Here is a 22,840-nt window from a genome sequence, read left to right as displayed (position 1 = left end):
GTGTGTGTCTCTGCACGTGAGATGGGTCTCCTGAATACAGCAAACTGATGGGTCTTGACTCTTTATCCAATTTGCCAGTCTGTGTCTTTTAATTGGAGCATTTAGCCTATTTACATTTAAGGTTAGTATTGTTATGTTTGAATTTGATACTGTCATTATGATTACAGCTAGCTATTTTACTCATTAGTTGATGCAGTTTCTTCCTGGCATTGATGGTCTTTACATTTTGGCATGTTTTTGCAGTGGCTGATACTGGTTGTTCCTTTCCATGTTTAGTGCTTCCTTCAGGAGCTCTTGTAGGGCAGGCCTGGTGGTGGCAGAATCTCTCAGCATTTGCTTGTCTGCAAAGGATTTTATTTCTCCTTCACTTATGAAACTTAGTTTGGCTGGATATGAAATTCTGGGTTGAAAATTCTTTTCTTTAAGAATGTTGAATGTTGGCCCCCCACTCTCTTCTGGCTTACAGAGTTTCTGCTGAGAGATCCGCTGTTAGTCTGATCGGCTTCCCTTTGTGGGTAACCCAACCTTTCTCTCTGGCTGCCCTCAACATTTTTTCCTTCATATCAACTTTGGTGAATCTGACAATTATGTGTCTTGGAGTTGCTCTTCTCAAGGAGTATCTTTGTGACGTTCTCTGTATTTCCTGAATTTGAATGTTGGTCTGCCTTGCTAGGTTGGGGAAGTTCTCCTGGACAACATCCTGCAGAGTGTTTTCCAGCTTGGTTCTATTCTCCCCGTCACTTTCAGGTATACCAGTCAGACGTAGATTTGGTCTTTTCACATAGTCCCATACTTCCTGTAGGTTTTGTTTGTTTCTTTCTACTCTTTTTTTCTCTAAACTTCTCTTCTCGCTTCATTTCATTCATTTGATCTTTAATCACTGATACCCTTTCTTCCAGTTGATCGAATCAGTTACTGAAGCTTGTGTATTTGTCACATAGTTCTCATGTCATGTTTTCAGCTCCATCAGGTCATTTAAGGACTTCTCTACATTGGTTATTCTTGTTTGCCATTTGTCTTTTTTCAAGGTTTTTAGCTTCTTTGTGATGGGTTTGAACTTCCTCCTTTAGCTCAGAGAAGTTTGATCGTCTGAAGCCTTCTTCTCTCAACTGTTCAAAGTCATTCTCCGTCCAGCTTTGTTCTGTTGCTGGCGAGGAGCTGTCTTCCTTTGGAGGGGGAGAGGTGCTCTGATTTTTAGAATTTTCAGCTTTTCTGCTCTGTTTTTTTCCCTATCTTTGTGGTTTTATCTACCTTTGGTCTTTGATGATGGTGAAGTACAGATGGGGTTTTGGTGTGGATGTCCTGTCTGTCTGTTAGTTTTCCCTCTAACAGTCAGGACCCTCAGCTGCAAGGTCTGTTGGAGTTTGCTCGAGGCCCACTCCAGACCCTGTTTGCCTGGGTATCAGCAGCAGAGGCTGCAGAAGATTGAATATTGCTGAATAGCAAATGTTGATGCTTGATTGTTTCTCTGGAACCTCTGTCTCAGAGGGGTACCCGGCCCTGTGAGGTGTCAGTCTGCCCCTACTTGGGGGTGCCTCCCAGTTAGGCTACTCAGGGATCAGGGACCCACTTGAGGAGGCAGTCTGTCCGTTGTCAGATCTCAAACTCCATACTGGGAGAACCACTACTCTCTTCAAAGCTGTCACACAGGGACATTTAAATCTGCAGAGGTTCTGCTGCTGTTTGTTTGGCTCTGCCCTGTCCCCAGAGGTGAAGTCTACAGAGGCAGTCAGGCCTCCTTGAGCTGCAGTGGGCTCCCCCCAGTTCGAGCTTCCTGGTTGCTTTGTTTACCTACTCAAGCCTCAGCAATGGTGGGCGTCCCTCCCCCAGCCTCACTGCCACCTTGCAGTTAGATCTCAGACTGCTGTGCTATGACAGAGGCCCCGTGGGCTTGGGACCCTCCGAGCCAGGTGCGGGATATAATCTCCTGGTGTGGCATTTGCTAAGACCCTTGGAAAATCATAGTATTAAGGGTGGGAGTGACCCGATTTTCCAGGTGCCGTGTGTCACGGTTTCCCTTGGCTAGGAAAGGGAATTCCCTTACCCCTTGCGTTTCCCAGGTGAGGTGATGCCTTGCCTTGCTTCAGTTCTCGCTTGGTGGGCTGCACCCACTGTCCTCCATCCACTCTCCGACATGCCCCAGTGAGATGAGCCTGGTACCTCAGTTGGAAATGCAGAAATCACCTGTCTTCTGTGTCGCTCACGCTGGGAGCTGTAGCCTGGAGCTGTTCCTATTCGGCCATCTTCTAGAATCACATTTCTAAAGAATTTTTTTTTTTAGTGGAAGAAGTCATATAAGAAAAAATGTTAGAACTCAACAATAATGAAAATACTGTATAGTAAACTGGGATGCAGCTGCAGCAGGACTTTTAAGAAACTGAGAATGCAAGTTTTGAGTGGAATTTGAAAATATAAGGGGGCAAGGTGAGTATAAGAAAACTTGAATTTTTTCCATTCTAAAGTACATAGTGAAAACTAAAATGAACTCAACAAGAAGTGAATAACCCAGTTTAAAAATAGACAAAGGATTTGAACAGACATTTCTCCAAAGAAGATATACAGATGACTAATAAGCACATGAAAATATGCTCTACATCACTAACCATTAGGGAAGGGCAAACCAAAACCACAAAGAAATTATACTTAACACTCATGAGAATGGCTATTACTAAAACAACAAAGAGAAAACAAGTGGTGTTGAGGATGTGGAGAAATTAGAACCCTTTTGCACCATTGGTAGGAATGTAAAATAGTGCAGCCACTGTGGAAAATGATATTGGTGGTTCCTCAAAACATTAACCATGTAATCACCATATGATCCCGCAATTTTACTTCTGGGTATATGCCCAAAGAATTGAAAGCACATATGTTCATAGCTGCAGTATTCATAGTAACCAAAAGGTGGAAACAACCCAAATGTCCGTCAGTGGATAAATGGACAAACAAAATGTGGTATATGCATGTAATGGTGTGTTGTTTAGTGTTAACATGGAATGAAATTCGGGTATGTTCTACAGTGTGGATGAACCTTAAAGACATTATGCTAAGTGAAATAAGCCAGACACAAAAGGACAAATATTGTATGCTTTTCCTTACATGAGATTCCTAGAATAGTCAAATTAATAAAGATAGAAAATAGAACAGTTGTTAACACAGGCATGGTGGCAGGTAGAATAGGGAAATATTGTTTAATGGGTACAGAGTTTCAGTTTGGGTTAATGAAAAAGTTCTGGAGATGATGGTGGTGATGGTTGCATAACAGTGTGAATGTACTTAATGCCACTGAACTGTACACTTAAAAATTGTTAAAATGGTAAATTTTATGTATATTTTACCATAAAAAAATCACTAAGTAAAAATCCAGGAACGAATCTTAAATGATTAACAATCATGACTGACTTGAATTTTACTATGAGACAAGATTCTCAGGATTAAAGAACAAAATGCAGCTCTTTGCTCTTTTTAAGAAATATCTGAAACAAAATTATATTAAAGGCTAACAATAAAAGAAAAAAGAAAGACATATTTATTTTGGGCATAATATACACTACTCAGGTGACAGGTGCTCTAAAATCTCAGACTTTGCCACTATACAGTTCATCCATGTAACCAAAAACCATTTGTACCCCAAAAGTTAATGAAATAAAAAATATTTAAAATAAATGAATAAAAGGCTGGGTGCAGTGGCTCACACCTGTAATCCCAGCACTGTGGGAAGCAGAGACAGGTGGATCACTTGAGGCCAGGAGTTCAAGACCAGCCTGGCCAACATGGTGAAACCCCGTCTCTACTAAAAATACAAAAAATTAGCCAGGCATGGTGGCGTGCACCTGTAATCCCTGCTACTTGGGAAGTTGAGACAGGAGAATTGCTTGAACGTGGGTGGTGAAGGTTGCAGTGAGCCAACATCGCACCACTGCACTCCAGCCTGGGCAACAGAGCAAGACTCTGTATCAAAATAATAATAGAAATACAAACAAGATTTGATGGCAACATCATATTACAGAAACTAAAACTTAGGGCAAAATTTGTGATGAACAGGGATGTCTTACAATGGAACAAAACTGCGCAACTTGTGAAGAGGAAACAAAATTATGCACTTTTATGCATATGGCATTATTATATATCAGTGAATACATAAAGGCAAAATCTTTAGAAATTTATGAGTTTGATTTAAAACTACAATTATATTGGAAATTTATAATAGTTCTCTCAGCATTTGACAGATCAAAATGACAACGCATATAAAAGTAATTAACAGTGATGCTTAGTTTAATAGAATATTACAGAAATAGAGAATATACTTTCTTATCACATTTCTGTGGGGAGAACTGGCCACAGATAAAACCTTTAAAGATTCAGAAATAGAAAATCCTGTCATATTCCCTAATCACAAGGATATGTATAGTTTTTGTGGTTCCCTACTCATAAGGACAAGTATAGCTTTTTTTGTTGTTGTTGTTATTGTTTTTTGAGACAGAATCTTGCTCTGTCACCTAGGTTGGGCTGCTGTACAGTGGAGTGATCATACCTCACTGCAGCCTCAACTTCTTGGGCTCAAGTGATGCTTCTGCTTCAGCCTCCTAAGAAGCTGGGACTATAGGTTTGGGCCACCACTCCTGGCTAATTTTTTTATTTTTTAAAATTTTTTCTAGAGATGAGATCTTGCTGTTTTGCTTAAGCTAGGTCTCAAACTCCTGGGCTCAAGCAATTCCCCCGCCTTGGTCTCATAAAATGCTGAGATTATGGCATGAGCCACTGCGCCCAGCCTAAATAGAGTTTTAAGCTGTGGTTTTGGGTTGATTTGTGGGCTCCCAAAATTCCTATGTTGAAATCCTTAACCCACGTATCTCAGAATATGACCGCCTTGGAGATACGGTCCTCACAAAGGTAATCACGTTAAAGTGAGGTCATTAAGGTGGGCCCTAATTTAATATGATTGTTCTCCTTATAAAAAGGGGAAATTTGGACACAGACACACATAAAAGGAGGATGATGGGAAGACACAGGGAGAAAACAGTCATCTACAAACCAAGGAGAAAGTCCTGAAACTGATCCTTCCCTCACAGCCATCCAAAGGAACCAATCCTGCCAACACCTTAATCTGAGACTTCTAGCCTCCAGGACTGTAAGACAGTAAATTTCTGTTGTTTAAGCCACCTAGTTTGTGGTGCTTTGTTATGACAGCCCTAGCAAACTAATACAGCTACCATTTCAAACTTGAAAATATTCTGCTGGATAGTTTTAAGATCAGAGAAGTTTTAAGCTAAAGTAAATGAAAATGAGAACATTTTACATTAAAAATGTGAGGGCTCCTCCTTTCCTGAATGGGATTTGGCCCCCTTATAAAGTTAAAACTGTAGAAGAGATTTTATAGGACTTTAAGTGCTGGTGTTTTGTTTTGTTTTTGAGACCTGGTCTTGCTCTGTGGTCCAGGCTGGAGTGCTGGAGTGAATATGGCTCACTACAGCCTCAACCTCCTGGGCTCAAGCAGTCCTCTTGCCTCAGCCTCCCATGTAGCTGGGACCACAGGTGGATTGCTTGAGTTTAGGAGTTTGAGACCAGCTGGCAAATGGCAACACACCATCTCTACTAAAAATACAAAAAAGTAGCTGTGTGAAGTCATGCGTGCTTGTGGTCCCAGCTATTTGGGAGGCTGAGGTGGGAGGATTGCTTGAGCCTGGGAGTTGGAGGTTGCAGTGAGTCGAGGTTGCAGTGAGTCGAGATTGTGCCACCGCACTCCAGCCAGGGTGACAGAGCAAGACCTTCTCTCAAAAAAAAAACTGAAAATAAGCAGAGCCTCTAAAACTCAATAAACTAGAAGAAAACAAATATAAATCTATTTAAATAAGATAAATGTGACAAATGTGGTAAGTGGAATTAATTAGGAAATTAGTTAGCAACAAGAAAAATAGAATCGTTGAATAAAACCAAGAACTGGTCTTTCAGAAGACACATCTTTAAGAAGTTTCACCAAGAAAAATAGAGAAACCATGAACATCAAGAATAAGATAAGAGATTTCACACAGATATGGATGAAATAAGGAATTATAAGTTTGGGGGCAGAAAAGTGGAAAGTCCAGAGGAAATAGGTGATTTTCTAGGAAAAAATAAATTACCAAAATTGATTCAAGAAGAGGTAAACACATAAGTAAACTTCCAATGACCAAAAGTATTCAAACAGCCATTACTAAGGAGGAACAAAGTAAAGATGGTTTTAAAAGACAAGTCTTATGTAGTCTTCAATAGTAATACTTAGTTCTTGTATATTGTGCTACGGTTTGAATGTGTCCTCTCCAAAATTCAGGTGTTAATACTTACCGGCCAATGTAAAGATATTAAGAGGTGGGGTCTTTAAGAGGTGATTAGGTCATGAGGGTTCCTCCTTTCCTGAATGGGATTAGGCCCCCCTTATAAGAAGGCTTCGGCCGGGCGCGGTGGCTCAAGCCTGTAATCTCAGCACTTTGGGAGGCCGAGACGGGCGGATCACGAGGTCAGGAGATCGAGACCATCCTGGCTAACATGGTGAAACCCCGTCTCTACTAAAATACAAAAAACTAGCCGGGCGACGTGGTGGGCGCCTGTAGTCCCAGCTACTTGGGAAGCTGAGGCAGGAGAATGGCGTGAACCCGGGAGGCGGAGCTTGCAGTGAGCTGAGATCCGGCCACTGCACTCCAGCCTGGGCGGCAGAGCGAGACTCCGTCTCAAAAAAAAAAAAAAAAAAAATAAGAAGGCTTCATGGAGGGAGTTTGTTCTGCTTGCCCTTCTGTCTTCTGCCATGTGAAGACACAATGTTCCTCCCTTCTGGAGGGGATACAGCAACAAGGTGCCATCTTGGAAACAGAGCAGCCCTCACCAGACAACTGAACCTGTTGGTGCCTTGATCTTGGACTTCCCAGCCTCCGAAACTGAAAAAATACATTTCTGCTCTTTATAAATTTCCCAGTCTGTGATATTCTGTGATGGGAGCACAAAACAGACTAAGACAATATGTAACTATATAATATAGTTTAATACTATTCTAGGTTCTAAGGTCTAGAATAGTACTTAACAAATTTAACAAGAAATGTGTAAGACTTATATGAGGAAGATGACAAAACTATAAAGGCAAAATAAGATCTGAATAAATGGAGACACCACTTATCTGCTTGGGAAAGCATGTAAACATGTCCATTCTCTTAAGATAATATATAAATTTTAATGCAAAACCATGTTATTTCTTAAAAAACAAACAAAAACCCATAAGCTCATCTGGGAGAATTAAGTAAATTAAAAAATGCCAGTGTTTTTTTTTTTTTTTTTTTTTTTTCCTTTTAGACAGGGTCTCACTCTGTTGTTCAGGCTTGAGTGCAGTAGTGTGAACATGCCTCACTATAGCCTCAACCTCCTAGGCTCAAGTGATCCTCTTGCCTCAGCCTCCTGAGTAGCTGGGACCACAGGCGTGTGTTACCATGTTCAGCTAATATTAAAAATTTTTGTTGAAACAGGGTCTCACCATGTTGCCTAGGCAGGTTTCCTGGGCTCAGGCTCTATCCTCCTCTATCATCATTTATCCTCTATCCTCTGCCTTGGCCTCCCAAATATTATAGGCACCTGCCCAAAAAAAAATTTTAATAAGGCAGTTAGGACTCCATAAATATCAGAACACAGTATAAAGTTACAGTGATTAAAACAGCATGATATTTGTTCAAGAACAGACAGACTGGGAGACAGAGTTAGGTCCCCAAAGAGACCCTCGTATGTATAGGTACTTAGAATCTGAGTCAGGCAATCAGATCAGTGGGGAAATGAATTATTTAATAAATGTTGTTAGGACAATTCATTGTGGGGGGCAGATCCCTACTTCATCCCATACACTGAAAATAAATAGCAGATGGATTAAATAACTGTTTAAAACAAAAGTGTAAGAAGGCCAAATAAAAGTCTAAGGGAATATTTTCAAAATCTTAGAATGAGGAAAACCTTCCAAAGCAAGACAATAAAAAAACCATTAAAAAAATTAACAGATCCAAGAATTGAAAACACACATATCTTTGTGACAAAAAGTTAAAAGGCAGCAACAGACTGAAGGAAACTAGTTGCAAAATATATAACAGAGTAGACATGAAATCTACTACAATTAACAAGAAAAAGACCAAGAATCAGGAGAAAAGTAGAGAAACATATAATAGGCAATTTACTGAAGAGAAAACCCAGTGAACTGTGTAAAAAGATACTCGACTTTTCTAGAGGACACAGAATGACTATCATATATCAAGCATTGCTTATGTAGTCTTTCACAGTCCTGTCAAGGCAGGTGTTATTCAGTTCATTTAACAAGTGAGAAAACAGAGTCTTAGAATTAGTAACTTATGGTGGACATTTTTTCAAATTCTGTAATTTATCAAAGTGGAATATTTTTTGCATTAAGTTAAAATCCTTTATTCTCTAATTCACAATTATCTTTAATATAAATTTTGTTTTCAGAATACACTTGAAGGTGTTTATTTAGTATCGCCCCTTGAAGAGAAAGGGCAAGGAAAGAAATGCAGTTGGCTACCCTTGATCATGTGACCCTAACAGGTTAAGCTTTCAGGACACACACTTGCATGCATATATATTTGACTTGAGTAGATAGACAAGATTTTTACAGGGATTTGTTTCTATTTTACTTTGGCAAATACTGCATGAATCATGTCTCTAGATTTTGACTGGTTGGGTACTTTTTGTATATGCCTGAACTTCTTGGCATAGTATTGAATTGTCTTTCAAGTGATCCAAATAAATAATACATACCTATACATTTATATCACTGTAAATTTGGAAATGCTGCCATAAGTGGGTAATGGTAATATCATAACTGAATGGACATGCAGGAGACCAATTTGAGGTCTATTTGAGGACAGGGTAGGAGGACAAAAGCTGTTTGGACATGTTGAATTCACTGTGCTTCTGAAGGCCAATAGTAAGAATTAGCTGATAGTTGAAATTTTGACTCTAGACTTGGAACTGACAAGTTGAGTCTTGTCTTTGTACTCAGTGTTCTACTGAAACAAGTTGTATGTAGTCAGGAGGTGGGTTGTGTTAAGGGCTGAGGAGGGAGAAAGCCATTATCCATGATAGGTTTATGTATTTGGCTTAGTCTTTATTAAAAAAAAAAAAAGTAGAGCAAGAAATGTTCCTTTGGCTATGATTAATTCTCATGAAACCAGAACAGTTCTCCCCACTTAAATTATTACCATTAAGCAGTGGTTGCCTTTATCGCATATACAGAATTCTATAAAAATGTTATTCCAAGGTTTTAGTACTTGAAGTAGCCCAAAAACATAGTAATTTAAACTACTTCCCAGTGGAGTGTTTTTCTGCTCAATAAGGAAATAGTCACGTGGCATCCAAACTCTATACAAGCAGTACTATGTCCTTTGTCCTCACGCAAATCTGGTTACCCTTCCTTAATGTTATGTTAATGCACCATCAGAAATGGTTGCAAAAGGCTACGCATTGGCTGAGGAGCTAGCAAGAATGGCAGAGTGGACTATACTCAACTGATATGTAGGAGTTGGCACCGTCTTCAACTGTACCCCAACCCCAAAATATGAGAGTCCACATTTTCAAGGGATTTTCACATGAAAGAGATGATATTCCTGGTTAGCCAAGTGTAGCTTCATAGCACGGCCTTCTCTTAATCTTTAGTTTTTTGCTGTCCCCAGTTTTCTACTATTTGCTGCCAGGTTATCATCTTGCCTTTTGCTTATTTCTTCTTACTCTCTTCCCTCCTTTCTCTGACAGCCATCACTTCTTTATACCTACCTTCAGAGTTATAACAGAACTCATGTGAATAATCAGTTCTCTTTAAAATAGAGGGCACATGATTATTATGCCTGTTTTTCTTCTCAAGCAACCTAGACAAGGATTAGGGATGGGAGGATACCCGGAAGGGTGTGGTATTGGTGGTAATTGGATTACTGAGAATTTGGTTATTGGCCTTGTTTTACTTTGTGGTTGTTAATGCTGAATGAAAGGATGCATGTGAAACTTATAGGAAAATAGCCAACTCCTGTCACAGAAATGTTACAAACTATGTGTTGCCTAAAGAAAGTAAAATAGAAGGACATAACGATTGCAAGCTATTTGGCTTTTTTTTCTCTCTCTCTTATTTGGCTTTTAAAAATGACTTTTGGCTGGCACGGTGGCTCATGCCTATAATCTCAGCACTTTGGGAGGCTGAGGCAGGTGGATCACCTGAGGTCAGGAGTTCAAGACAAGCCTGGCCAGCAAGGTGAAATCCTGTCTCTACTAAAAAATACAAAAATTAGCCGACTGTGATAGTGGGCGCTTGTAATCCCAGCTACTTGGGAGGCTGAGGCAGAAGAATCACTTGAACCCGGGAGGCAGAGGTTGCAGTGAGCTGGGTTCGCACCATTGTACTCCATCCTAGGCGAAAAGAGTGAAACTCTATAAATAAACAAACAAACCCAGCTACTCGAGAGGCTGAGGCAGGAGAATCGGTTGAACCGGGGAGGCAAAGGTTGCAGTGAGCCAAGATCACACCATTGTACTCCAGCTTGGGCGACAAGAGCGAAACTCCATCTCAAATAAATAAATAGTAAAAATAAAAATGACTTTTAAAGCTGAAAGTTACATTATTTGCAAGACGGAGTTTTAAAAATCATATTCTCCAGGGGCATTAAGTTAACTCTCTTTGTGCTCCAGCTATTTAGCTTTCAGGAGCTTAGCGTTTTATTGTAAGCCAACATTGTGCACCGTCTTGATCTGAGGTGAATGCCAGGGAATTGCTTTTTAAAGTGATTTTTAGAATGAAAGAAAACCATTTCATTCTCTGATTTGCCCTCCCTTAAAAAACCCCACTCTGCATTTCTGTCTTATGGCTTCTGTACTGCATCGGTCCTCCTCAAGCCGGCCAGCTCCATGCGGAACATTCTGTTGCTCTTTCAGCATAAGCAGGTCTATTGTGATATTTATCTGAATTCAAGCAAGGCTAATTAAAAGAGCTGCTGACAGTTGTTGTGATCTGACTTTGACTGCAGCTTGATGGTCATTATGGGTAAATAATGAACCAGGTCTGCAAATGTAGCAGCTGCCAACTTGGGCTAGAAGAACGGCTATTGCTTCCAATTTAAGGATCTATCGACCGCTTCTCTTCTCCCTGCAGATCTTCTGCAGAAAACTAATGTTTTCTGCTGCGCTGTATTGTGGTTTCAGCTGTTTCGGATATAGCCTATAATTTCCTTCTTTAATATTTAACTTAGGACATTATTAGCTTTCAGAGTTAACAACTTTTCTATTTTGAAGAAGTTCAGCTTTGTCCTTGTGTACGCTTTAGCTGATCAGCTATAGTTTATTTATATGCATTTAATTTGTGTATTGTGCAGGAAATGGCTAGTCTCTAAGAGCAAGGTATAGCTTTATTAAGATGTTTCACAATCCTATGTAGATGCCTCTTCTAAAAAAAGAGATAGATGCATGTCCCTTGCTTTTGTTTTCTTAAAGATAAACACCTACCAAATCTCAGTTTTGAGTTTTGTTCACTTTGTCAATGGCTTATGAAATATTTTGATGCAGAACTCTATTTATCAATTCAGAGGAACTGCTGCAGTGACTTTCATTAAAATGCAATACTGAATATATTGTCACTCCATCATGAGCTTTTCCTTGTCCTATTAGCAAGTAGGAACAGGTGCATTAAGGTAAGAGAGAAGGCAAATTGCATTCATAGATTAATATTCTTCCTGCAGATTTTTCATACTTGTGAAATACAGTTTCTGGATTTAAAAGTCATATTCTAGAATTTAACACAAGCCAGCACTTAACAACACATCCCTAACATTTATTCAACTGCCATAGAAAAGACTGTGTGCATTATGTAAAGTCTGAGGATACAGTGGTGCTTTGTGCATAATGCAGCAGAGCTTTGAGACCTTGCTGGGAGGAAATGATCCCAAACATGCTCCTGAAAGACAAGTCTTACTCTAAAAAATAATGATGAAAAATTGCTTATTTATTCATGTATTTGTGTCTGTGTTTATTTCAGGAAAAGCTAACTAAACTTTGTTTATCTGACTCCAGAAGAGTGCTGTGAATGTTTTTGCTTTTCTGTTTCCAGCTTGGATAATGCCAGAAATAGTGTTAACAAGGGGTTATGTTATGCTGGCTTATGTTAAACCAGATCACCCCTAACATGTGCAAAGCCATTCATCTGTGTCACCAAAACCCAAGAGAACATCTGACATGGACTCTGAAACAGAAACAGTGATCACTTACAAATCAAACATGGCACACTCTAAACTGATTGTGCACGGCAATCTTTTCTAGAAAGGACAACTAATTGAACATGATAAAGTGTAAAGTTAATTAACACCCTTAAATTTGTTGATTACTTTCACGGGATTATATTGTTCGTTGAGTAGCAGCTTTCTGTCCCAGCTGTCGCCTTTTTCTGCGAATGTCGCTGGTAAACAATAGAGACACCATAACAAGTCGTAAATGGTCCCTGTGACAGCAGCCCCTTGTGAGGCTGCATCTGTAGAAAATGATTAGAACAATTGCATTTTAAAGATGGCTCACATTGCAGCCCAAGTCCCATTGGTGCTCTTCTTGATGTCTTTTGAGGGCACACTGGTTAAAACATTTAAGTTCTTTTGAGTAAATTAAGTGATTTACTATGTTTGGCTATATATCAATGAAAGTGCTTTGGCGGCAATATTTTTACAGTATTAAAGACAAATATAATTTAAATTGTACTTTTAGTTTTCTGTCTCTTCCCTCTTTGGACTTGAAGCCTTCTTTCCAATAGCCATAGAATTGAAAATGATCTCCTTATTAGTAACTTGGGAGTGGTTAATCTAAGTTATCAGCACCTGCATCATTGTTTATCTATCATAATTCTTTGGGTCAGCTTTTCAGTAAGGCTAAATTCCAAATTTCAGCTCTTTGCTACTGTTAGGTCAAAGACTTTGACATGTTTAAGCTGAATAAATTCACTTGTTATGTTTAAATTTTTTATAACATTTGTGTAATAGCTGAATACCTTTCCAATGTATTGCTTGATTTGAGTGTCAAAGTTAGTATGGCCAGTGTTTTTATCACTGTTTTCAGATGAAGAAACCAAGATTGAGAGGTGTTATAACTTGTCCAAGAGGTGGGACCCTGCCCTGTGATTTCTTTCCAAGTTTTTTAACTCAATCACATTTTTCACTTTTAACTCCTCATAATAATGTCCCCATACATGTACACTTATGCTTATGCATGCTTATGTAGCAGTAAATGAAAATGCCATTACCACATGTGAAGAATCATGCTGCCCCAAAGTCGAGCTTTTAAAAAAAGTAATTGACAAATAAAAATTGTATATATTGTGTGCATGTTATAAAATACGTATACATTGTAGATTGGCCAAACTGAGCTAGTTAATTACACACACGGTTAATTAACTGAGCTAGTTAATAACCGTGTGTGTGTGTGTGTGTGTGTGTGTGTGGTCAAGTTACTTAAAAATCTACTCTCAGTAATTTTCAAGATTACAATAAATACATTGATACTAAAAAGTTTTTTGATAAACTAGAAAATATTGTCTTAATGAGTCTTAGTGAGGATTATTGGTCATTTTATTAGCCATTGATATCTGCCTGCCTACTAAGAAGAATATTAACATTTATCAGATACATGCCATGTGCTGGGTGCAACAATTCAAACAGCTCATGCCCATAAGGATCTTAATAAGACACACCAGAAAAATCATTGATTAGAGTAGTGTCAGTGCTTTATTATAGATATCACCAGGAATGTTTTAAGGATAGAGAAAGGGGGGGTCATGAAATACTTCTCAGAGTTGACATGAGTTGAGTCTTGAAAAATAAGCAGGAGTTAGCCAGGCAAAGAAGGCAGAGAAGGGTATTTCATGTGAGGGAACAGCCCAAGATAGGCATGGGTACATGAAAAATCATTGCACATTCTGGCCATTGCAAATAGTTTTCAGTGTGCATTGAGTGGTAGTTTTTGTTGCAAGGGTTAGATGAGGAGACCAAAGAAGTAATTAGGATTCACTGACAAGGAAAATAAAGATTTAAAAATCAGAGGTCATTTAAGGAGAGAGGAGAAAATTGATTGCTTCCTACAACTCAAGACAGAAGAGAGGGTACAGTGAGTTATGTAGTTCACCTTTTTGCCGAAGCATAAATATACAGGTACTTCAGAAAGAATAACTTAATGGAGAAAAAATGGGAGGAACTTTGAGATTATACAAGAAATGTTGGCTGGGCGTGGTAACTCACATCTGTAATCCCAGCACTTTGGGGGGCTGAGGTAGGAGGATCACGAGGTGAAGAGATGAGACCATCCTGGCCAACATGGTGAAACCCTGTCTCTACTAAAAATACAAAAATATTAGCTAGGTGTAGTGGCACGCTCCTGTAGTCCCAGCTACTCGGGAGGCTGAGGCAGGAGAATTGCTTGAACCTGGGAGGCAGAGGTTGCAATGAGCTGAGATTGCGCCACGGCACTCCAGCCTGGGCGACAGATTGAGACTCCGTCTCAGATAAAAAAGGAAATGTTAAGTAATAGTGAATATTGTTTTCAGTTGCTGGTTATTTTCATGTTAATGTATAACTTAAGACTTGAGCCTGTTTTCATTCTCATATCAAATAAAACTGCCCAAAGATTAGGAGACAGATAAGCATAAATGTTAGAATGAGGTGATCTAAGTTTTTACTTATTTTATTAGGTATAAGGCTAAGATTAGCCTGAAAAGGATATAAAGCAAGAACCAAGCTTCAATTCAGTTTATCTTGGGAAAAAAAGATCACTATTTTGATGCAAAATGTGGAAACATTGTTCATTACTTCATTTACTGTTCCTGCATGAAGTTCCAAATGAGAATTTTTAAAAATATGGAACTCAATTCAAGGAAAAGATGCTTGCTCCCAAATAGGGTTTCCCAAGACTTCTAAGATACTCATCCATATTTGAGATTTGTTGTGAGACACTATCGTTTTTTTTTTTTACTGTTCTTAATGCTGATTTTGTTTTCTTTTGAAAATTTGATTTCGTTTTTTAATTGACAAATAAAAATTGTATATATTTAGCATGTACAACATATTTTGAAATATGTACATATTGTGGAATGGCTAAACCGAAATAATTAACATATGCATTACCTCACATACTATTTGTGTGATAAAAGCACTTAAAATCTACTCTCTTAGCAATTTTCAAGAATACAGTACATTGTTATTAACTATAATCACTATGTTGTCCAGGTCTCTTGAACTTATTTCTCCTTATTTCTGATTTTCTAAAAGCTCTCTAATTTTTTGCTCTGATAAGCATACCCACATTGGTTGTGAAGAGAGGTAGAGTGTTATGTGCATTTAGAGAACAGGCAGAACTCAGCATCTAATAAAAAGCATACCAGATTACCTGCTCAGTTCATGTTAGTTAAACTGCTCTGAACTATATTTGCAAATGGATTCAGAATACCTATATTCTTATCAGAGTTTTTATATGCCTACCTACAGTTGACAGCAAGAATATTACTCTTCAAGAACAATTTGTTGTTTTTTCACCCCTTCTCTTTCTGAGAATTATTCTTTCAATGACGAAGGTTGAAAAATGAAAGGAAAGGGGGAATCAGGATTTGGTGGTGATTGCCCTCATTCATCTGATACTTGGTATGTGATGCTACCTTTTGGCATTTTCTTCTGGTTATACATCTCTTTCCCTAATTATATTTTGTACTTTTTGAGTGCAAATACTAGGTTTTATAACTACCATGACCTTACATTTTGGACTTTCTGTGACAGTCGTATTTCAAGTAGTTTCTGAATTTAACAGAAAACAAGTCCTTACTTTTGATTCAGCAAATATATTTACTTGTTGAATCTTTACACATAGCACAAAGATCTAGCAAGTTGTTAAAGGCACTGAATAATTATTTGCTGATGATATTTTTCCTCTTTGGACCTCTGTACAACTGTATACCCTCTAATAGCATGAATCTGACTCTTTTATTAGCTATATGTATTTTCCTTATCCCTTCCGCTACCTCCATTCTCCAACGTCTCCCTCCCCCCAGCATCACAAGCAAAAGATTTCAAACTTGTTGAGAACAAGGATTGTTTCTTCCTCATTCTCAGGGTTGAGGACCACTGAAGAATGGATCTCCAATGATCACATTTTTGATGTCAACTATAAGTAGGTGTGGAAGGGAAGAAGGAAGGTAGTTTAGCAAATGGAATCATCTATGATACCTTTTTTTTTTTTTTAAGAGAGAGAGAGAGGCTGATTTAGAGGATTTGTGCTTAGATTTAAAAGTGCTTCTCCCCTATAAGGCTTACTAAAATCAAAACAGATTACCCAAGAGAAGGACAGGAGCTATCACTTCTAGAAGGAGCGAGGGTAGGTCAGCTACCCATTTTTGCCGCCTGGTGCGGCGTCTGGGCAGTTGTGCCGGAAAAACATTATTGTACAAATGAGGTTCAGTGGGTTGTCCGATTTCAGTATTTATGGGAGAGGAAACATAGGAGACCATTCCATCACCGAGAGAGAAGGTGTAGAAAGAAAGCAGCTAAAGCAGCCACACACAAATATTTAGGCTTTTAGGGTTAATGTAGTTACATGAGAAAATTTTTTTTCTCATTTGGAACTATTTTTTTTTGTACAAAATAAAACATGCCATAGTTTTGTGTGTTAATATAATAAATGTGGAAAAGTGGATGATTATGAACTTGAAAACCCAAAATTATAGAATTTCAAAACCTTAAAAGGAATTCAGTGGTAATTTTCTCTAACCACTTCACATCCTAGATGAAGAAACAGGGTGAGCAGCATTTAATGACTTGCTGGAATGATAGAAATGCTTTGTCTGTAATCCTTGGCATCTCGTGCATATCTTGTGAGAGCAGTTATCACATAGTATTACAGTCGTGGTCTGTTTCCTGGACTTTCCTTCTCTCTTGCCTCCTGAGAATCTCTTATGTACTAGAGCTGGTGGATGTGAGTGAATGAGCCAACAATTACTGCCCTCATGGAGCTAGTGTTATTCTAGGGAATACAGACCAGAAACAAATGAAAGTGTTAAAGAGGTGATAAATGCTATGAATAAAATTGAAGCAGGAAAAGGAGACAGCGATGAGATGCTATTTTAGATTGTTAGGTTGAGTGGTCAGGGAAGGACTCTCTCAAGAGGTGAATTTTGAACAGAGGCCTGAATGAACTAAACTATACCAGTCATGAATATCTGGGGGAAGAACATTTCAGGCAAAAGGAATAGCCAGTTCAAGGCTTTGAGATGGGAGCATACTTCACCTGTTTCAAGAACAGCAAGGAGGGCAAGGTGGCTGGAAAGCAGCAAGTGATGGGAAGAATGATATGAAATGAAATAGGAGAGGTAGCCCAGAGCCATGTCATGTAGGGCTTTGTAGGACTTGGGATTTTATACCAAGAGTGATAGGAAGTCTTTGGAGGGTTGGGAATAGGGAACAAACATGAGCTGGGTGAACTAGATGTATATTTTAAGAGGATTCCTCTAACTGCTATATGGAGAACAGACTACAGAGACACGAGGAGAAAGGAAATAAAGTAGGAGACTATTGCAGTAATCCAGGCAGGAGTTACCTGTGGCTCAGACCAGGTTAGTAGGGACAGACAGTGAGAGAAGTGGCTGAATCACCAGTGCCTAACTTGTTAGGAGCAGGGACATTTGTGATTCATCCTTCACCCAAGGGCTTAGCACAGGGCCTGATTCTTAGTAGGTGCCCAGTTAATTGTGTTGAATAGATAAAACAAATGCAGATTTCTTGTGTCTTCCCCATTCACTATGCTGCCAGTGAAAGATTTTGCAAGAAGTCTTCACGGTGATGTCATCTTAACATAGTGGCTGTAGACCACTAAAGTTTTTCTTAACCTGAGCCACCCTGCTTCTGTTATTTATAGATGCAGCTCAAACCCACTAATACTTAAAAAGAGAGGCTAAAATTATCCCAGAGAAGACAATGGCTTAAGTAACTAAATAGGAAAATGTCCACTTCACAAATTCAAGTTAAAAAGTAGTAAGCCCTTACATTTAAATACCATTTTTAGCTGGGCAGGGTGCTCATGCTTGTAATCCCAGCACTTTGGGAGGCCAAGGCAGGAGAATTGCTTGAGCCCAGAAGTTTGAGACCAACCTAAGTGAAACCCCGTCTACCAAAAACAACAACAGCAACAACAACAAAAAACAAATAGCCAGGCACAATGACATGCCTGTAGTCCGAGCTACTGAAAAGGCTGAGGTGGGAGGATTGCTTGAGCCTGGGAGGTTGAGGCTGCAGTGAGCTATGATCATTACACTCCAGCCAGGGTGACAGAGCAAGACCCTGTCTCAAAAAATAAATAAATAGCATTTTTATTTTACAGCATACATTTACATATTCACAGCCAGTCTATGAAGAGGTTATTAATACTTTTCCTGTTTTATACACTGAGACTCAGAAGTTAAATAATTTGTCACACAATTTGCCAGCAAGTGGCACATCCCCAAAACAAAATATAACATCTCCAGATATTTTACCCTTTCTACCATGCTTATTAATTTATTTATCAACCAACCATTTGTTGAGTATATCATGCACTATAATAGATAATGGGGATGCTGGCAAGCCATGCCCCCAGTGTGACTTTGTGGGAAGTTTATAATGGAGGAATCAAGACAGAAAATCCAAGATTTTAATAAAGTATGACAAATGCTGTAATAGAATTAAGCACAGGGTAGATTTTGGTTTTGTATAAACAATTACTAAAATATATAGTAAAATAAATATTTCTTCCAGTATTCTAGCAGCTACCCGAGTATGCATACTGTGTTTTTATATTTTAGAACATGAACTTGAATCAAAATGGCATGTCATTGTAATAAATTTCTTCATTTTTGATAGACATAAAATCTATACAATGTCTTCTGAAATCCATAAGCTGTCTTACACAACTTTAGAGTCGCAGCTTTCTAGGTATTCTTTCCTAAGTTCATAATGGTTACGTTTATTTCAGGATAATTTCGGTCTCTTTGTTTTGATTTTGAGACAGGGTCTTGCTCTGTTGTCCAGGCTGGAGTGCGGTGGCATGATCTCAGCTCACTGCAGCTTCCACCTTCTGGGTTCAAGCAATCCTCTATCTCAGCCTCCTGAGTAGCTGGGACTACAGGCACATGCCACCATGCCCAGCTAATTTTTGTATTTTTTGTAGAGATGGGGTTTCTCCCTGTTGCCCAGGCTGGTCTCAAACTTCTGGGCCCAAGCAGTCCACTAGTCTCAGCCTCCCAAAGTGCTGGGATTACAGATGTGAACCACCATGTCTAGCTAATTTAGGTCTTAATTCTGCCTTTGCAGTGGGACTAGGCTTGATAGTGTTGTATGATTAAAGGAATATGTATGAGAAGATAAGATTTGGTTCCAAGGAATGTCAAAACTTTAGAATTACCCATTTTAGTTAGACCCTTACTTTGGGATGTAGGTTATGATGAAGTCGGAAATAATTATGATACCACATCAATATGAGGAAAGAGTCGAACTACCATAGACCTCTGAATTAAAAGATAAACTATTCTTTCTTTTGTGGTCTTCTCTTGCTTAAGCAACTTATTTCTGCTTTTTAAAATATGTGTTTGAACAAGTGAGAAAGTACACCTGTCAAAAAACTAACCAGCTGAGAATCACTGTCAACATTAATTTTTTTTAAATAAATGACTCTGAAGCTATTTAGCAGTCTATAATCTAAATACAAAGCAAAGCTATTGATCTATGATGGATAGTGCTGGATTTGTTTGTAAGCTTTGACTTAAATCGTCTACTTAATTTCTCTAGGTGAGATCAACAGGATTAGGAGGAATGGTGGTTATATGGTTTAAATAAAAATGGCTATAGAAATTGAGCAAAATAATTGTAAAACATTAATGGTTTACCATTTTGATAAAGTAAACTAGAAACTAACAAAACAGCGGTCACTTAAATGTTAATAAGAATGTTTGAATGACATACATTGGCTAACTGAAAGCATTTTTTATAAATTGGGTTTTTGTATATAATCCATTTCAAAGTGAAGATATTGCAAAATAATGTAATTTAACCATATGCGTGAGCATCTCAGGTTTTTAGAACATGTGGGCACTCACTATTCCAAGATTGTTTGGCTAGCATAATGCTGACTTTTTTTTGACTTTTAATAATTAGTTATGAATAGTATAAACTATAAAATAGAAAGCAAAATATTCATAATTTGAATGAAATAGGTATCTCTTGGGCTTTTATAAAACATATAAATACTGTATTTCATTGAATACATTAAATTCAAAAGCACGCCATTACTTGCAGCTGTCTATTCTAATGGCCAGATTTGATACATACTACAGACAATTACAGTTTCTTTGTTCTTACCATACTGTAAAATAAGTTCTTCCACATACTTGCCTGGGAAGTTTTGAAAAATAAAGCCTAGCTTGAAAATTATGAACCAAGATTTCTTTGAATATTAAAAACAGTAATAATACTCTTGATTTTATAGTTAATAAAAGTTTAGATGAATGAAGCTTCTTCCTCTTCCTTTTAGGACAAGTCTAGATCATATTTTCTGTGCTAAATAAAAAGTTGTTTCTCCAGTCACTCGAATGAATGAACATGCATTAAGTCTTTGTTAAAAGCTACTAAGGAGTAGTGAAGTCAGTGTTAAAGTTTATTTCTTCTTCTTGCTCATGTCACTAAAAATAAATTGCCCAAAAGATGTATAGCAGGAAGGAAAAGAAAAATCAAATAATATTGAAAAGTACACATGAGAATAATCAGTCAAAATAAGCAACAGTTTTCCTTGCCTTAAAAAAAGAATCTACCATCTGAAATGCCTACTTGTTTAAGGAACAAAGAGCCAGGTCTCCCTCTTTATAGATCTCACTTATAGATAGTATTTGGAGAGTGGGTGAATGAGCAAGAACCCCAAATCCAAACGTGGGCAGCAGACGTCTCTCTGGCTGCTCCTTTGCTGATCAGGGCCCAGGTAAAACTTTTTTTTTGTATACTTTCTGTAACTTAATAGGTTTCTTAGGAGAATAATAGATGCATGGGAATAATAACATTTACATTTTAAGTTCCCTTATCTGTTAGGCCATGATTGTGCCGAAATGATTAAGGTGAGTTGAGATTGAGAGTACGACTGAATCTGTATGTCTCTTTTGGTTTGTGATTAATCTGGGTGATACTTGATTGTTGAATATTTCTGTAGAGATTTAAGAGTATCTTATACATGCCTGGCATAAATACAGTTTGGAGGCAGGATGTTTTAGTTGGTTTCTCTTAATTTTATTATATGCCTAAAAATTTTAAGAAATGTATTCTTTTGCTTCTATCCCTTTACCCCCAAATGATTCAGGTGTAGGAGCTGCACGATCTGGGAACCTCACGTTTATGGTGGGAGGAGTTGAAGATGAATTTGCTGCTGCCCAAGAGTTGCTGGGGTGCATGGGCTCCAACGTGGTATACTGTGGAGCTGTTGGGACTGGGCAGGTAAGATTTTTACATTAATGACCTTGACTTGATGATGTAAAATTGACTAATGTTCCTTTCTCTTTCCTGACCATATTTTTATTCTTCTTTCTTCAACCTTTGGATTCTTTCTTTGCTCAGATTTTTAAAAATTTATTTGGAATAAATTAGTTTTGCATCATTCCTGGTGGGCTTCAGCAGACATCAGTCAATTAACTTATTTAAAAAACTTCCATTATTGGCCAGACGTGATGACTCATGCCTGTAATCCCAACAGTTTGGGAGGCTGAAGCAGGAAGATCACTTGGGCCCAGGAGTTAGACACCAGCCAGAGCAACATAGTAAGACCGCATCTCTACAATAAACAAAAAAGTTAGTCGAGTGTGGTGACACACACTTATATAGTCCCAGCTACTTAGGAGGCTGAGATGGGGGGATCACCTGAGCCCAGGGGTGGGGGATCGAGGTTGCAGTGAGCCATGATAGAGCCACTGCAGTCAGCCTGGGTGATAGAGCAAGAACCTATCTCAAAAAAAAATAAAAAAGGGAAAAAAATTTCATTATTAGGATCTTGACATGTCATCCCAGCAACTACTGAAATCATCCTTAAAACTGCTCTTATTTTGAAGTGCTTGTTTCTGAGTTGCTATTTTCCTCCACCTAATTTTGTAATTACAGTTGACCCTTGGACAACACAGATTTGAACTCCGTGGGCCCACTTATACATGTATTTTTTTCCATAGATATATTGAAAACTTTTTGAAGATTTGTGACAGTTTGAAAAAACAGATGAACCACATGGCCTGTAAATACCAAAAAAATTGGCTGGGCACGGTGGCTCACGCCTGTAATCCCAGCACTTTGGGAGGCTGAGGCGGGCGGATCACGAGGTCGGGAGATCGAGACCATCCTGGCTAACACGGTGAAACCCCATCTCTACTAAAAATGCAAAAAATTAGCTGGGCGTGTGGCGGGCGCCTGTAGTCCCAGCTACTTGGGAGGCTGAGGCAGGAGAATGGCGTGAACCCGGGAGGCGGAGCTTGCAGTGAGCCGAGATCGCGCCACTTTACTCCAGCCTGGGCGACTGAGCGAGACTCTGTCTCAAAAAAAAAAAAAAAAAAAAAAAAAACCAAAAAAATTAAGAAAAAGATATGTCACGAATGCATAAAATATATGTAGATAGATACTAGTTTATAAATATGCACAAATCTGTTACAAAGAGTTAAAATTTATCAAAATTTACAAACACTTATAGACCATACATGGCACCATTCACAATTGGGAAAAGAAGTATTAAATCATAACGGCATAAAATTAACTGTAGTAATACTGTACTGCTG

At 38.5% G+C, this 22,840-nt stretch overlaps 1 protein-coding gene across 1 annotated transcript in view; it reads left to right on the top strand.

The window, feature by feature from the left end:
• HIBADH (3-hydroxyisobutyrate dehydrogenase) overlaps positions 1-22,840 on the top strand; it is a 141,010-nt gene that overhangs the window by 102,026 nt on the left and 16,144 nt on the right. The window contains exon 5 of the mRNA XM_017881466.1: positions 21,388-21,521. Coding sequence (XP_017736955.1) covers positions 21,388-21,521 — 134 coding nt within the window. The remainder of the gene's footprint in view (positions 1-21,387; positions 21,522-22,840) is intronic.

This window comes from Rhinopithecus bieti, unplaced genomic scaffold (assembly GCF_001698545.2).
Source record: "Rhinopithecus bieti isolate Rb0 unplaced genomic scaffold, ASM169854v2 scaffold_13014, whole genome shotgun sequence".
Lineage (NCBI taxonomy): Eukaryota > Metazoa > Chordata > Mammalia > Primates > Cercopithecidae > Rhinopithecus > Rhinopithecus bieti.
This window is presented reverse-complemented; position numbering and strand designations above follow the sequence as displayed.